The sequence below is a fragment of the Apis cerana genome, linkage group LG6, assembly GCF_029169275.1.
Source record: "Apis cerana isolate GH-2021 linkage group LG6, AcerK_1.0, whole genome shotgun sequence".
Taxonomy (NCBI): Eukaryota; Metazoa; Arthropoda; class Insecta; order Hymenoptera; family Apidae; genus Apis; species Apis cerana.
Window position 1 is genome coordinate 8,434,161 of NC_083857.1, and position 14,730 is coordinate 8,448,890.

Here is a 14,730-nt window from a genome sequence, read left to right on the forward strand (position 1 = left end):
CAACCGCCATCGGCGGGCTCGGCTACGTTTTCATGGGCGTGTGTCACCTCAGCTTTTCGCGGTTTACACGCTGCTCTGGGCAACTGCGCGCGCGTGTTTGTGCACGCGTCGTTCAACACGCGTGTGAACGGGCTCGATCAACCGGCGATATTTGATTTCTGTAACCGAAAAATCGAGAGATTACTTGGAAACTTTTAAACTGACGCAAGCTAGAAAACCGCTGAAACACCGGTATACGCGTGTAGATCCACGGGTATGGATTGTGTAATCTCTGTTTTTTTCATGTTGCGACTCTTTTTCTAACGATTCGGCGCATAGATACGTGTGTACACCCGTTTCCCTTTCTTTGTCACGTATTTTACGCGTACAACGGACAAAAAGGACGCGTTGGTACACGTGGATAAATTTGACGCGGTAAGTTTTTACTTTTAGATACACGCGCAAGTTTGAATTTAACTAATGTGCCTTTTACATCCCGTTACCTTTGTATCTAATCGCGTTATTAGACACAAAGTGTATTTTATATCAGTTGGAACAGAATATAAAAGCTAGAATACGTAAAAAAAGGAAGAAAAAAGGAAATTTAAAAAATAATGGTCAATTATTCTTCAATAATCCTTTACGAAACGTTATATAATCATCCGAAGATACATAATACGGCCGAAGGCGTAGAATTAAGAAGGTAAGAATTAAATCGAATTCGGAAATAATTTATCACGCACGAAACAAAGATTGGAACGAAAGTTGAAAAGAAATCCTGAGGGTGCAGCGGGTTAATCGATTCCACGATGGAAGGCGATCCTTAAAAGGTCAACTCGCTCAGATCATACAAAAAAAAGAGAGAGAGAGGCAGTGTCTTTGACTTCCTCGGGACCGCTTCGTGATCGGTTCGCAGAAAACCGTTTCTTTCTCTCTTTTTTCCCCACTCGACCTCTCGACTCGACTCGAATCCCCGACGATCTCTAATGCATGCAAATCACCGTGAATCCCAAGATCTTCCAGCTTTCTCTGGCGCCGCGCGAGATTACATATCACTCGCCTCTTCGCGCGGCATTTTCCAAGAAACGATTTTCTTCGCCAATCGGTTCGACCAAGTGCTATAAAACAGGAAGAAAAGAAAGAAAAAAAGAAAAAAAAGAAGAACTAAAAGAGAAAAAACCGGGAAAGAGATAAAAAGATTGGAAACGAAGTGAACGTACACACACACATATATATATATATGTATGTCCGTAATCACACTTTACACCGAGATAAACGTAGACAAAATTTCCACGGACTTGGAACGGCAAAATTCACTCGATGTTTCAACGCGTGTCTCGATTCCGCAACACCGGAGACCGGTAATTTTCTCCCGCATCAAGCTTTTCACGCGGAGGCGCGCGCATATTCCCGCCGCTCTCTCTCGTGTTTGCAGATATCACAGAGCCCCTGTCCTGGTGAGATTGCGGCCATGAAGGGGGACGAGGAAGACGGAGGATGGAAACAAGGTTGGACAGAGACGACGCGCCGTCGAAAAGGGTGCGTCGTTGTAGGTGAAACAAGTAACACGAGAGAGTAACAACGAGAGTAAGAACGGGAGGAGTGGCATGCAAAAGGAGGAGTAGGATAAAGCTCGAGTGGGTTATGAAGTGGGTGGTGGAGAAAAGCGGCGGAGCTAGGGAGGGGGAGGGGGAAACTAGTGCTAGTTCGTTAGCGGTTGAGGGAGAGGGATGGATATACAAAGCGGCGAGAGAGGCGGATGGAATAGCGAAGGTATAAGGGATGAACGGTGCGCGAGGAGCGGGACAAAGAGGGCTAGAGAGATGGAAGGAGGAAGAGACACGTTGGCGCGTTTATTAGTGTCCAATTGTGAAAGGAGAGAGAGAGGGAGAGAGGCGCGGGGTAACGCGAAAGCGAGCGCGTGAACTCGCTCATTTGCGTGCCTGTTAATTTGCCACGTTTGTGTGAGCACCGTGCCGTGCCGCGGCACGCACAACCGAGCCACGCCGATGGACAGAGAGAAAATTAGCGCTTTGAGTGTGGGTGCCTGACCGCCTGCCAGCTCGGACATTGGGGCTTCTCCGTGTCGCGGCTGGTGTACGTGCGCGTATAGGTACCACAACGCTTGGGTGGTCCCCTGCGGTACGTTGGATAAAAATCGGCCGACATTCGACGCCTGCTATTTTTTTCCCCCTCCCCGCTTTTTTTCCTCCTTTTATTTCTTGTATTTTTTCTTTTTTTTTGAGCTACCAACGACGAAAACGCCACTAAACTAATGTTTTCTAACTTTTTTTTTTTTTGGAGCTGACTCTTCCCGTAATATATTTGACTTAACGAGGTTCTTCGTACGAAATTTCTAACGTTATCCGTCTTTATCATTATCGTTTGCGTTTATTTTTTTCGTATCGCGGACGAAACCTTCGGTAAATATCGATTTTTTTTATTGTATTTTTATTGTATTTGTGCACGAGCAAGGAATAGCTTGTTTTTTTTTTTTTAAATTTACAATTTTAAAATTCTGATAAAAGTAAACGCGCAACTCGTACATTGCACTTTACGGTACAACATGAATATTCATACGTGTTATTCATATGGTATCACATTATATGGAGCGATGAATAAAATAACGATAAAAATCTCTTTGAATGTAAAATTGACTTCGAATAACGTTAAAAAAAATGCCGAACAACAACAGTCCTTAGAATTTTACTCGTGGATAAAGATTTTGCACAAATTCATCGCGTTTCTAACGATCAACCGTAATCGATCAATCGTGAATCTCTATCGAATCCTCACTCTACAAAACTGGTTCCTAAGAGTCGAAAAATTTTCCATCTTCCCGGTGGTCTCGAACGAGGAGCGTTCGACAAAGGAGCGTGAAGATACCTGAACCATGGAACGTGAAAAACCTGGAAACGAGTTTCCCTCGATTTTACGGTGACGGTCAGCCGCCCGATTCGAGACCGAGGCGGGGAACCGAGCGATGGAAGGCGTGACGACATGGTACACGAGCGTAAAACGTAGACGGGTTTCCGCGAAATTGAACATCGACGTGGCAGCGTAACAGAGCAGAGGCTCGGATAAGCTCAAGTTACCGCTAACGATCCCGAATGATAGCGGTCCGCTTATTACGCCGTTGCCTATCCGTTTTTACGCGTAAAATGGAGATTACACGGTGTCCAGGCACGATCACGATCGATCAAGTCGTCGCGCCGCTGTGTATCCGTTTCTGGAAACACGCGATGCAATACGGTCCCGCTTGACGAGCACGCTGGACGGCTGCCGTTCCACGCGGAAAATGGCGTTTCTAACGAAATAAAACGATCGTAGGTAGGCCCTCTCACGGACCGATTGAACGGGCACCGGTCGATTAAGTCGTTACGCCGCGTTTGACACGATCGAACGGGCACAGACTCTCCGCACTCGTTAATCCTCTTACCGCAGAACAAACTCTACCCGGTGTAAACGATTAAAGCGATGACGCAAAGGAGAGGAAACCAGTCAGAGGCGTTGAGTAGCGGTACGGGCACGCCACAACAGCCTTCTATATTTCCTAATAAAACGGCCAGGAACGAGAGAGCGAGCGGGCGGCCGCGGGAATAAATAAAGCTGCGACCGGCTGTTCGCTTCCCCGTTTACCGAATTAACCGTAATAACCGATGCATTTAGCCGCGACATTCAAAACTTGTGCACGAAATACCATCGGCTACCCCCACTCCCGCTATATCCCCTCCACGCGAGGAGCGGTCGACTGGCCCTCCCCCACCACTTTTAACAGCGCCACCGGCGGAACTCCATCCGTCCTGCCGCGCCGCATATCATTACCATGCAAATACGCTTGGCGTGCGGCAAAGCCCGTGTAAAATCGCTCAACCCCTTTTCCTCGCGCTTCGCTTCATCCATCCCACTGCCCGTCCTCGTTCCTCGTACGGCGTCACCCTCTTTCCCACTCGTCCCTCCTCCCACGCAGTGTCCACTCCACCGTTCCCACTTCGCACCAGCTACCCAGTCACATATGCAAAACGTGCCACTATTATAATAACATTACGCCGATGAACCTTCCATTGAATATGCGCTCCACGATCGTGGATTGCATCGCTAATTATCTACCGGGTGGCGTGATTCGCACGGGGCTCGACCGATCACGATTTTGCCACGCGCCCTTTCTTCCCCTCCTCGTTTTTCCTTCGCGTCATCGGTGATCATCGATGATCCTCTCTCTCTCTTCTCTTCCTCTCTTTTTTTTTTCATATTCGTTTCGCGGATATATGCCGCAATTCGTTTCCCGTGGAAATCGCGTGAAACGCGAGGAACGAAACAGCGCGGCGTCCGACACGTATGCGGTTCCGGTTTTTTTTTATTTTTATTTTCTCTCTTTTTTTTTTTTTTTTGCATCGACGAAACGGTATCGTAATTTTCGCGACACGATACGCCACCGTTGTGACTAAATATTGTTGACGCCAACGTCCCGCGCTCTCTTTCCCTCTTTGCGCGTACCTCTCTATCGTGTATCGTAGCGATTCCACGCTGGCCAACGTTGACACGTTTATGGGCGCGGAAGCTCCGGGGACCAGGGCTCCGCGTGACGGCTCTTGTTTTATATTTTCGGTGACGGGTGCCGGCACGCGTTCGTTAGTCCGTTCGACCGCTTTCGAATGTTTGCGGCGCGAAGTGGTCTCACCCACGCGTTCATCGGTTTTTATATTACAAGCGTGGCGAGATAATATTTGCCCGCGATTTTTATTTCATACCTACCCTACCAGGGCGATAACCCCACTCGCCCCGGATATGAGGTTATTTTTTTTTTCCCCCGTTGAAACTCTATTTCTCCTCGTTCTTGTCTCTCTGTCTCTCTCTTTTTTTTCAGAACTTTTTTTCCTGTAAATATACTGGTTTTTCCCCCTCTTTTTTTTTTTGCTTTTCGTTTTTCGATGACGGTTCATAGGGTTGCAAAGCTGGGGGGAGAATGAATCGGATCACCGAGTTCGTTATCGAGTATCACTTTTTATTTAATCGTTTCTCTCATCACGATTCTGTTATATTCTCTAAGCCAGACAATATTTACAAATTTTTAGTTCTCCATACGTGTATGTGTATGTGTATGTGAATGTTGCGCGTGTACGTGTGTGCTTTTTTTTTCATTACTCGCTTTCCGTCTCACTTTTAGGGGACGTAGAAAAATATCATGGTATACTTAAAGACTGACGTATGTATATATATATATATAATATTATGTATATGTATATACAAAATATACAGGAAAAAACGCGTTAATGTCAGCGTTATTCAAATTTAAGCGCGATCCAGCCGCCCAAAATGGCGGTCGTACGCGCAACGAGCGGAACGAACTATCCGATTTCGATGAAAAACGTTCATTTCCATTAACGAGCGATTATCGATCGAAATAAGAAGAACGATCCGGGCATTAAAACGAAATTATCAATCTATTCGCCGCCTGTCATGAATAATATTTTAAATCTCTTTCTATCCGAAAAATCTTAAAAACTCGACGTCGATGTTTTACAAAAAAATCTCTCGAGCGTTGCTGCGCGATTCGATCGTGATTCTTAATCGAAAGAATTCCTTTTCTTTTCTTTTCTCTCTTTTTTTACTCCGGTTCGTTCGGCTCGTTCTCTTTCTTGCACGGACCCTTTCTTCTTCACCGAGAGTAACAATAACAACAATAACAAGAACAAGGGCAACAAACGTCTCTCGTGTTAATATCGTATAAGAATTATGTACACCCACGCTGTGGAGAGTTGCTCGGGTCTGATGAATACGTTCGGTTGTTGGTACGTTCGGTTTCGTTGCGGTTTCGTCGTTCAATACATGACCTCGTAGACGGTCGCTTTCTTGTCACCTGAACCGGTAACGATGTACCTGTCGTCGGCTGATATATCGCAGCTGAGCACGGATGACGATTCCTTGGACTGAAAACAGCATAAGACGTGTCGTTCGTGAGCCAACTGGCGAGCCCGAAGAAATCGTGCAAGAATAGGTAATGAACGAAGATTTATGTTTCGATTATTCTTTCTTTTTTTCTATTTTTTCCCCCCCACCAATAAATGCTCGTTAAAATATACGATTTAATTAGAATTCATAATTTCACAACATATACACACGCTTCATAATTTATACGCGAGAAAACAAAAGTTTAAGGTAATAATAAATTCGGAACGATTTGACGAGTATTTTTCGATATAATAACACCAGTTTTCGAAGAATTAAAACAATTCTAGAACTCTTGGTCCCCCTTCCATCTAATGCTAATCTATAAAATTTATTCTCTTCTCAGAGGATCGAATTGCGTATCCGCTTACCTGGAATATCGAGGCCCCGTAAGGCGTACGCCACGCGTTCAGTAAATTATCCTTGCCAGTTGAGACGAACCACTTGCCGCAGGAGGCGAATCTCAACGATAATACGCAAGACTCGTGCAGGTGCAGCTGGTACTTGTCCGGATTCGAGGCGTGCAACACCTCGACGTTGGAGTTCTCCATGCCCACGGCCAGCCATTCCCCCGTGGGACAGTAGCCGAGCGAGAATATCTGGGATGTGAAGTCGTGCTGTTTCAGCTGTCTTCCTTCCCTCAGATCCCACGAGCGGACCGTGTTGTCCAATCCGCCGGTCCACAATTTCGATCCGTCCGCAGAGATGTCGATGCAGGAGGCGCCGTCCGTGTGACCTTGGAACTGTCTCACCAACGACTGATTCTGAAGATCCCAGACGGCGATGCTGCCGTCGCTGCAGCAGCTGAAGCAAACCTTAGAGTCCGGGGAGATTGCCAGGGCGTAACAGGCGGGGGCGGCCGAGATTAATTCGGCCTTGATCCTTGGCGTTGGACTGGCCAGATCCCAGATACTAAGTCGGCTAGCCTCGCCTCCGACTATCAGCGTTCTCCCATCCGGTAACAGTTTCACCGACCTGGACATGCCGTGCCACAATTCGTTTCGTTTTAGCGAGGGGTGAAGCAACTTTCTCTCGCTTCTTAAATCACTTGAATCAATCCTTTCACTATTTACTGTACGTATATATATATATACACGTGAAATATAATTAAGAACGGCGAAACAATTAAAGAAGTATTATTATTATTATTATTATAGTTGTCTGTTAATGACTCAAAGATTACACTCGAAGATTCTTTGGATTTTATGGCATATTGGAAAAGTTATTTGGAAGTATGATGGGAAAAAAGCGATTTTTCCGCGAAAAGGCGAAAAGGGGCCGGATTCGACAACGTTCGTCGATCGTAAGTTACATACGCACGCATATATATATATATATATTTTTTTTTTCGAATATTACAAAACTGGTGACCGCAACTCGAAAACAGGCAGAAAAAAACTCGAAAAAAAAGAAAAAAGAAAAAAAAGGAAAAAAGTACCAACACGATATCTCGAGCACGATGAACCATCGATGCACACAAGTGGTAAAACCCGTGGTAACCCGGTTTCGGTCGATCGACGAAACACCGAACGCTCTCTCGATAAATGAAAACGGTTCTCTCATTGGCTCTCATTTGTTCTCGGGGGCAACCGTTTCGCCCGGTTTGACAGCGGGTTTTAAAAGTGGTAATCATTTTTACGCGGTCAAGCGTGGCGAAATCGGAGCAGCGGCCGTGATTAGCAACTGTGACCGATTGATCATAAAGTACCCTTTAATGCAGAGGATGGGTGTGTATGGGCCGTATGCATTACCAGGAGTGGAATTTTATTAAATTTGCCCGGTGGCTCGCACTCGCTGCGGAGAGAGCGTGTTCGAAAAAAAACCAGGGGGGAAAAAAAAAGGAAGAAAGAGAAAAAGTGCGACCGGCTTCAATTACCGCTGCGTATCGCTGGTATTAACAGTCATACATGGAGGGGGAGGGGAGTTGGATATTATACCGGGGGGCATATCGTTAAAACGTGCACATCCAGCGCGAAATGTATCGTGAAAACGTCGAACACCCCGCCCCGTTTGTTCTACACGGCCGACACATTGCCGCGATTTTTCGAGCGTGCATGGAATACATTGAATCTCATTATACGATGCGTTCCTCCGTTCCGCCCCACGGCGAATCCTTTCTCTCGCTCTTTCGTTTTTAACGTACAAAACGTGCGTTTTTGTTTCGATCGGCTCGATCGCTGTGACCCGTTTGTGAAATAAAATCCTATTGGAAGGGTTTGCATAATTTCGTTTCAACGATCGGTTCGTGTTATTGTAAGAATGTTTCCAGAGGTGTGTTCCCTGGTAAAATTAATTGTATTCCCACGCGATGGCGGAATATCGTAATCGTTTTTTTTTTTCTTTCAGAAAATAGTAGCCGCGTACAATTTGGACGATATTTATTACTGTTTGCCGATTATGGACTGTGGTTATTTGATAAATAAGGAAAATTAAAATAATAATAAATAATTCTATAATAATCTAAAAGAAGTATAAAGTTTAAATTTTACGGATTCAAAGTTTTTTTCATTTTTAATTCGAATTTGATCATCGAAGAAATCATGTGATAAATCGAAAATAAAGCAGCTGGAAGAGTATTAAAAAAAAATAATAATAACAAAATATAAAACGGACAAAGAAAGAGCACTGACCTGATGTAATTGTCAGGTTGGAGGCAGTCGAGCTGGGACACAGACTTGGTGCTACCCGTGCCACCTTGCCCTATATCCCAAACCTTGACGCATCCCTTGCCGCCGGTATACACATATTTGGTCGGATTCGAGATCGTGACAGCGCACACGACCTCCCCGTGGCTCAGGGTATTAATTTGCCGCGCATGACGCGGTATCCCTTGTCCGCTGAGCGCATCCGGTGGGAAGGGCACCGGCTGCATCTGGCCCTCGCTCGACACGTGGAAACTGTACGCGCTGAAACATAGAGAAAAATTCGCCCCGTGTGGTGAACACGCGTCTGCCAACTATCCGATCCGGTGTCGTATCGTTCCATCGATCCGCAACGACACGCTCAAACGAAACTGGAAAAAGTTAACCGAGGGACAAGGGATTTTTGCTGACTTTAACTCGTTTCCTTTTTTTTTTTTTTTTTTTTCTTGCAGAAAATCGATACTTGCGGAGTTTTTATCGATACCTTTCCATGGAGTGAAATTAAAACTGGCGCGATCGATTTCAAAATGTGCGATTGCGAAGAAATTTTGAAGAGATAAATAATTAGAAGATGAGTAAAGGATTTCATTCTTTTTTTTTTTTTGGAGAGACGAAAAATGCGAGGAGAATGAAATAATTTTCGGGAGAGGAAGAGAGGATTTTTATGCATACGTTATTAATATGCAGAGCAGATTTTCTTTTCCAAGGGAGGTTGTGCGAGGTAACAATTCCGAATTCGAGAAATCAACAACGTGAAATAATATCACGGGGAAGACACGATTTATTATCTTAATATTTCCCATTAGTCTCTATCTTGAGCGTTTAATCTCCCGGTAACCGAGATCTGTTCTAAAATAAAAATATCGATAACGTATTTTAACCGTTCGCGGCTATGATAAACAAGGGGATTGGGTGAATTTTCATAGTAAACAAAACCGTAGATAACGAGCCCTGGCAAGCAGACCGAATATCAAACAATGTTAAAACAAAAAGCATATTATATCGGGGCTTCGATCTTTCGTTAAAATATAAAATACAGTATATTTTTATTGCTTTCCAGTAATCGCTGATATCTCTCTTTCTCTCTGTACAAATGTTATTATACCTATATTTTTACCCAAATCATGCGTTAAATGCAATTGGTCTTAAAATCATTGGACCAAGATATATTCGACATATTTGATATGAACAATAAGGTGAAAATTTTCCATGTATGAAAAATTAAGCGTTCGAAAGCCTGGTTACTTAGAGATGGAAACTTTCAAGTTCTAGATGCAATTTTGAATTTTAAACTTACCGATCAGAAGAACGCGTAATTGTGTCAAATATATATACTTCCTCCCTTTAATATCCCCGATCAAATACTCGAGAACAATGTAATTCAATTATCTTATCGCGAAACACCTCCTAGTTTTCACAATCTACGCCAAACAGTTTCACTTAGCCTTCATCCACTTTAGATTCGTTTCGAAAACTGTTTAAGTTTGTTACATCATCCTGTATCAATAAATTTATTACTTATTATCTTGTACAATGTAATCAACCACGAGATAAACGTGATTGATCGATCATTTAATATTTTCACTACCAAACAAGAGAAGCTACTCTCTCTTTAAAAATTCAGATTTTTTAAACAAAAATTTCTCTCCAAACACGTAAAATTCTTAAATCCTTACACCACGTAACAAACGTTCCTTCCTAACAAACGCAAATCTCAAATCCTCAAACTTTTATTTCTGTTACAAAAAGGGGATGCTTTGGAATATTTGGGACATTTGGAATCTCGAATCTCCTCGATCGAATTTCCGAATATCAGGAGCGAAGTCGCGGGAGCGCCACTACATCCACTTACGGTTTGCCTCCGGGCACTCCGACGGATCCCATAGGGGCCCTCATGGCCACGTGGGGATCGTAGAGCTGTTGGAGGGAAGGTGGTGCTCTGGGCGCCACGTAGCCGTTATAACCCATCATGTCGACGTGAGGATGCTGGCCAGCTGGTGCCAGATGGTGAGGGGGTGGACCCGGGGCGTAGTGCGGTGGATAAGCGCTGGGCACGCCGGGGGGCGGTGGTCCCTGGAGTAGCTTGGCCGAGCCGGACGGCTTCAAACCGCCACCGATCGCGGAGCCGGAGGTCGGTGTCAGGGGTTTCGAGATCGGCGTAGTCGGTTTCTCCCGTTCCTCCATCTTCTTGGCCGAGGGTGTGCTCGCGTTGCTGCTCGTCCCGCTTCTCGGCGAATGAGGCGGCACGTCTTTCTTCGTCTGCACCCCGGCGCCTATCGGCGCCACCTTGTCCAGCCCGTTCTCTCGGGGCGACGTTGTGCCGTTTACCACGGGACTCGTCGGCCCCTCGCTCGCGTCGTCCACCACGAGGTCCTGGTCGCTCTTCTCCCCGTCGCTCTGAGGGAGAAAATCAAAGTTGTTTTGCAAGCTGATTTCTTTGAATCGTTTCTTCTCACGATTTTGAAACAGTTAAACGGAATCCTTAAGTTTTGGTCGGTTAAAATTTCGATTTAAGAAATACTTTTAAGTTTGTTTCGATTTTTATAATCGGTGATAATTACGTCTGTATTTCCTCTATATAATAATTTTTGATCTTCGGTGTTATTATGAAAAAGTGTTGAAAAATTATTTGATGAATGAATTATCGGTTCGATATTTTTAATTTCGTCGGGTATTTTGTTTCTATCCGTACTTTTTTTCTTTCTTTTCAAAAATCAAAAATCGAAATTTTTATACGATTCAAAATTCTTGATGAACGTAATATGCGTGACATTTAGTAGGAAGTTGACGAAGCTGGTTTTTCATTTCATCCAACGAAGAATTCGTTAGAAGTTATCCTGAAGTGCGTTGTTTGAAGTTGCAATCACGATTTCTTTGTTAAAGAATCGGAATTATAACCGATGCCAATTTCGATCGAGTTAATAATTAACGCGTTAGACTGTTACGATTATTTAATAACTCGATGAATAATAAAAATACAACCGGTTTTTCTTAAAAAAAAAGATAAAAAATCTTGAACATTCATTATCGTCGACGTATTTTTCGTGAATTTTTTCTTTTGCGCACGATCTCGTCGTATCAAAACATAAGAGATTCTGTCCAGAAAACTTTTTTAAATTCGATCGAATTATCACGACTCGTGATATCGGATGACAATGCAACTTGATCGAAATATTAAATAAAAATCTCATATAAGTATCGGATAAAATCTTGTATCTCGGAGCTTTTTAACAATTGTATAATTACACGGTTCTAGATATATCTTGCAATTTGGTAAAAATACACGATTGAAAAAAGAAAAAGTAGGTCGAAACGCATGAAGATCTAGATAAATAATAAATTAAATAAAAGATTAATAAAATCCCCGATAAGGACAAACACTTACATGACCGATGTCCTTGTCCTGCTCTTTCTTCATCTTCTTGATGTGCATGGGATGGTCATGGTGATTCTGAGAATGATGGGAATGATGCGTCTCCTGCGGTGTACGCGGACGACTATATTTATCACCGGGCGATATCGAGCTCCTCTGTAACGAAAATTACGATTTTTCCAATCTGTGTGTCCACGATCTGGTATTTAAACAATTTTAGGTACGTAAATGAAAAAAGAAATTTCTCGATATTTATATTTCTTCGGGTAAAAATTTTGCGATATTTGCATAAAGTTTTAAAAAAAATTTTAAAAAGTTGAATATATATACATAATGTATTATTATAATAACAAATTCATTTGCATGTGATATAATAGATAAAAAAAATTTTTTGTAGATAAGAATTTTACGATATTCACGCGAAAGATATTTAGAAAATTTCGAAGCTGAATATATCGAACGCATCCATTCATTTCTACACTTTTGCACGATTATTAACGATAAATAAAAAGAGAGAGAAGAAAAAAAAATTTTAGATCGAAAACAACAATTTTACTAAAATTCTTAACACAAAAATTGAGAAGATTTCATCGTATCGTAATAAATACTTTTTTTTTCCTTTTATTTTTCCTTCTCATGTATATATATATATATAGCTTTGATTTATTTTATAGGGACAGGTTCGAAGAAGCGACGAAAAAGTGGCTACTTAACCACACGGAAGATAGTCTGGCTATACGAGGAATACCATTTTCTCTATACGAACACAAGTATACGTTTACAGAGCCGTTAATCTCTGGTTAAATAACAGACAATCGGCATAGACTGAAACAACGGATTACCCACGTGTTTCCTGCGGTTCGATCAACGTGACAAAACCGTAATTACCCGCGTCGACGGTTATTATCAATTGTCACGCGACCGTTCGCGATAATCGATTTCGACTTTCCATCCGTGACAGCCGAACGATGAGTTTCGATACGTAGATTTCGGGCCCGGGTTTACGTTACGGTGAATAAAATCTCTCTATATCCGCGATACGGAATTACGTCCCAGAGATTTTCCATGATTTTGATACGCGCAATATAATTTAATGATCGTCCCGATTCTATCCACGCGAGTTTCATCGGTTTCTCCGTGAATTTGTCGAGGGGGGGAGGCCGCGTCTTTCTTTCCCTCCGTTAAATTTCCCATCGCGATGCAACGCTCTTGGATTTGTATTAAAATTTGTCCATTATTCCTAAATTCTTAAAATACCAATTTATATATAAATCTTTCGAATAGAAAACAACTTCGCCTCCAATCACGCCCCAACAATTTTTCATTAAATCTCCTTATTAATCAAGAATTTCTTCTTTTTTCTTTTTTTTTTTCGCAGAGAAATATCCTCGCTTCCCGGCACGCGACGGATTGCGTATCCCGAGCATCAACATTTCACGAAACAAACTTCGATAGAATATTCAAAGCCGACGAAGAATCCAACGAAGAAATTCCCCCTCCTCCCTCCAAAAAAGAGAAAGACGACAGGAGACAGACCAGTCACGAAGAACGCGCGCGAGGGAAGAAGGAGGATTTATAAAGGAAGCGCGATGGCAAGAGTAAAAAAAGAGAAAGAAAAGAGGGAGGGAAAAAAAGAAAATGGTTTGGGAAGAGGTTGATAATGATTATAGAGTCGGCACGATCCGTGGAGGGAATGGACGAGGAGACACACACACACGCACACACTGGAGGAGAGTGTTGGGCAAGGACGGTCGAGAAGAGAAGCGGAGAAAAGTGGATGGGTCGAATAAGGAGAGAGGAAAATAGAATGGCGAGAGAGGCAGAATGAGAGGGCGTCGATGGGCGTTTCGCGGTCCCGCGATGATTACAGGCTCGGCAAACCTATACTACACGCTCGCTATCTCTCCCCTTCCCCCTCCCCTTCTTTATGGGTGCTCTGCTCTTTCCATCATTTCTTTTTATCTCTCTTTTCTCTCTCTCCGCCCTCCTTTTCTTCGACGCGTCACTCTCTCTCTATCTCCCTCCCTCTCTAACCCCCAAGAGCACAGCGTCGGGCCCGATTCGGGACCGTTCGCAAGAAGAAGATCGTTACTTGCATTTTCTACGGACGAACCGTGCCTTCCTTCCCCTACGGCTACGCCCATTGGTCGGAAAAGAAAAGTTTCTCGGACAGTGGAGAGAGAGAGAGAGAGAAAGAGAGAGATTGTGGGCAGGCCGAAGCCCGCCACACGCGGACTTTATCCCCTAAGCTCGATACAATCGAGAGAACTAGTATTCCGTCTGTAATTACTTTTGTAAGTTTAATGCTGGCTCGGCCGCCTGGTTATCTTTCACTACGTTCCCGCGCACGGATCCGTTCCTCCATCGATTTACATCCGGCCGGCCCTTTGTTTCGCGTCTCAGCTCGGCCAGGACCGATTCTTCTTTAAAACTGGGCATCGTGATCTATCCTTCGTTCTTTTTCCTTTTTTCTTTTCGATATTCTAATATATCGTTCCGATTTTTTAGCTTAGGCGTATAAAATGGCGGGGTTTTAAAGATGGAAGATTCGTTGGAGAAGTTATGTATCCCGTTCATCGTTTCGCTGAAGCTTGTCTACATCTTTAGAAGAATAAAAGTTGAAGATACGATGTATATAATATATGTACACGGGAGAAAGAACGTAGAATCTAATTTTTTTTTACTAAAAAATCGATCCGAGATGCGGACGTATTCAACAAGTAGAATTATTTAAAATGTAGTTTAAATTTAAAATTTGTCTTTACTTTTCATGAGACACGAGATGTA

The 14,730-nt window shown here is 43.3% G+C and overlaps 1 protein-coding gene across 7 annotated transcripts in view; it reads right to left on the bottom strand.

Annotated features, from left to right (window-relative positions):
• Positions 1–4,963: 4,963 nt before the first annotated feature.
• The window catches only part of LOC107993786 (protein groucho-like), a 57,265-nt gene continuing 47,498 nt past the window's right edge, over positions 4,964–14,730 (bottom strand). For all 7 annotated transcript variants that reach the window (XM_062076203.1, XM_062076202.1, XM_062076206.1 and 4 more), the window contains 5 exons: positions 11,956–12,099; positions 10,423–10,967; positions 8,559–8,834; positions 6,300–6,903; positions 4,964–5,909 (listed from right to left, as the gene is read on the bottom strand). In XM_062076203.1, the coding sequence (XP_061932187.1) occupies positions 5,802–5,909; positions 6,300–6,903; positions 8,559–8,834; positions 10,423–10,967; positions 11,956–12,099 (1,677 nt within the window). In that variant the 3' untranslated portion in view covers positions 4,964–5,801. The remainder of the gene's footprint in view (positions 5,910–6,299; positions 6,904–8,558; positions 8,835–10,422; positions 10,968–11,955; positions 12,100–14,730) is intronic.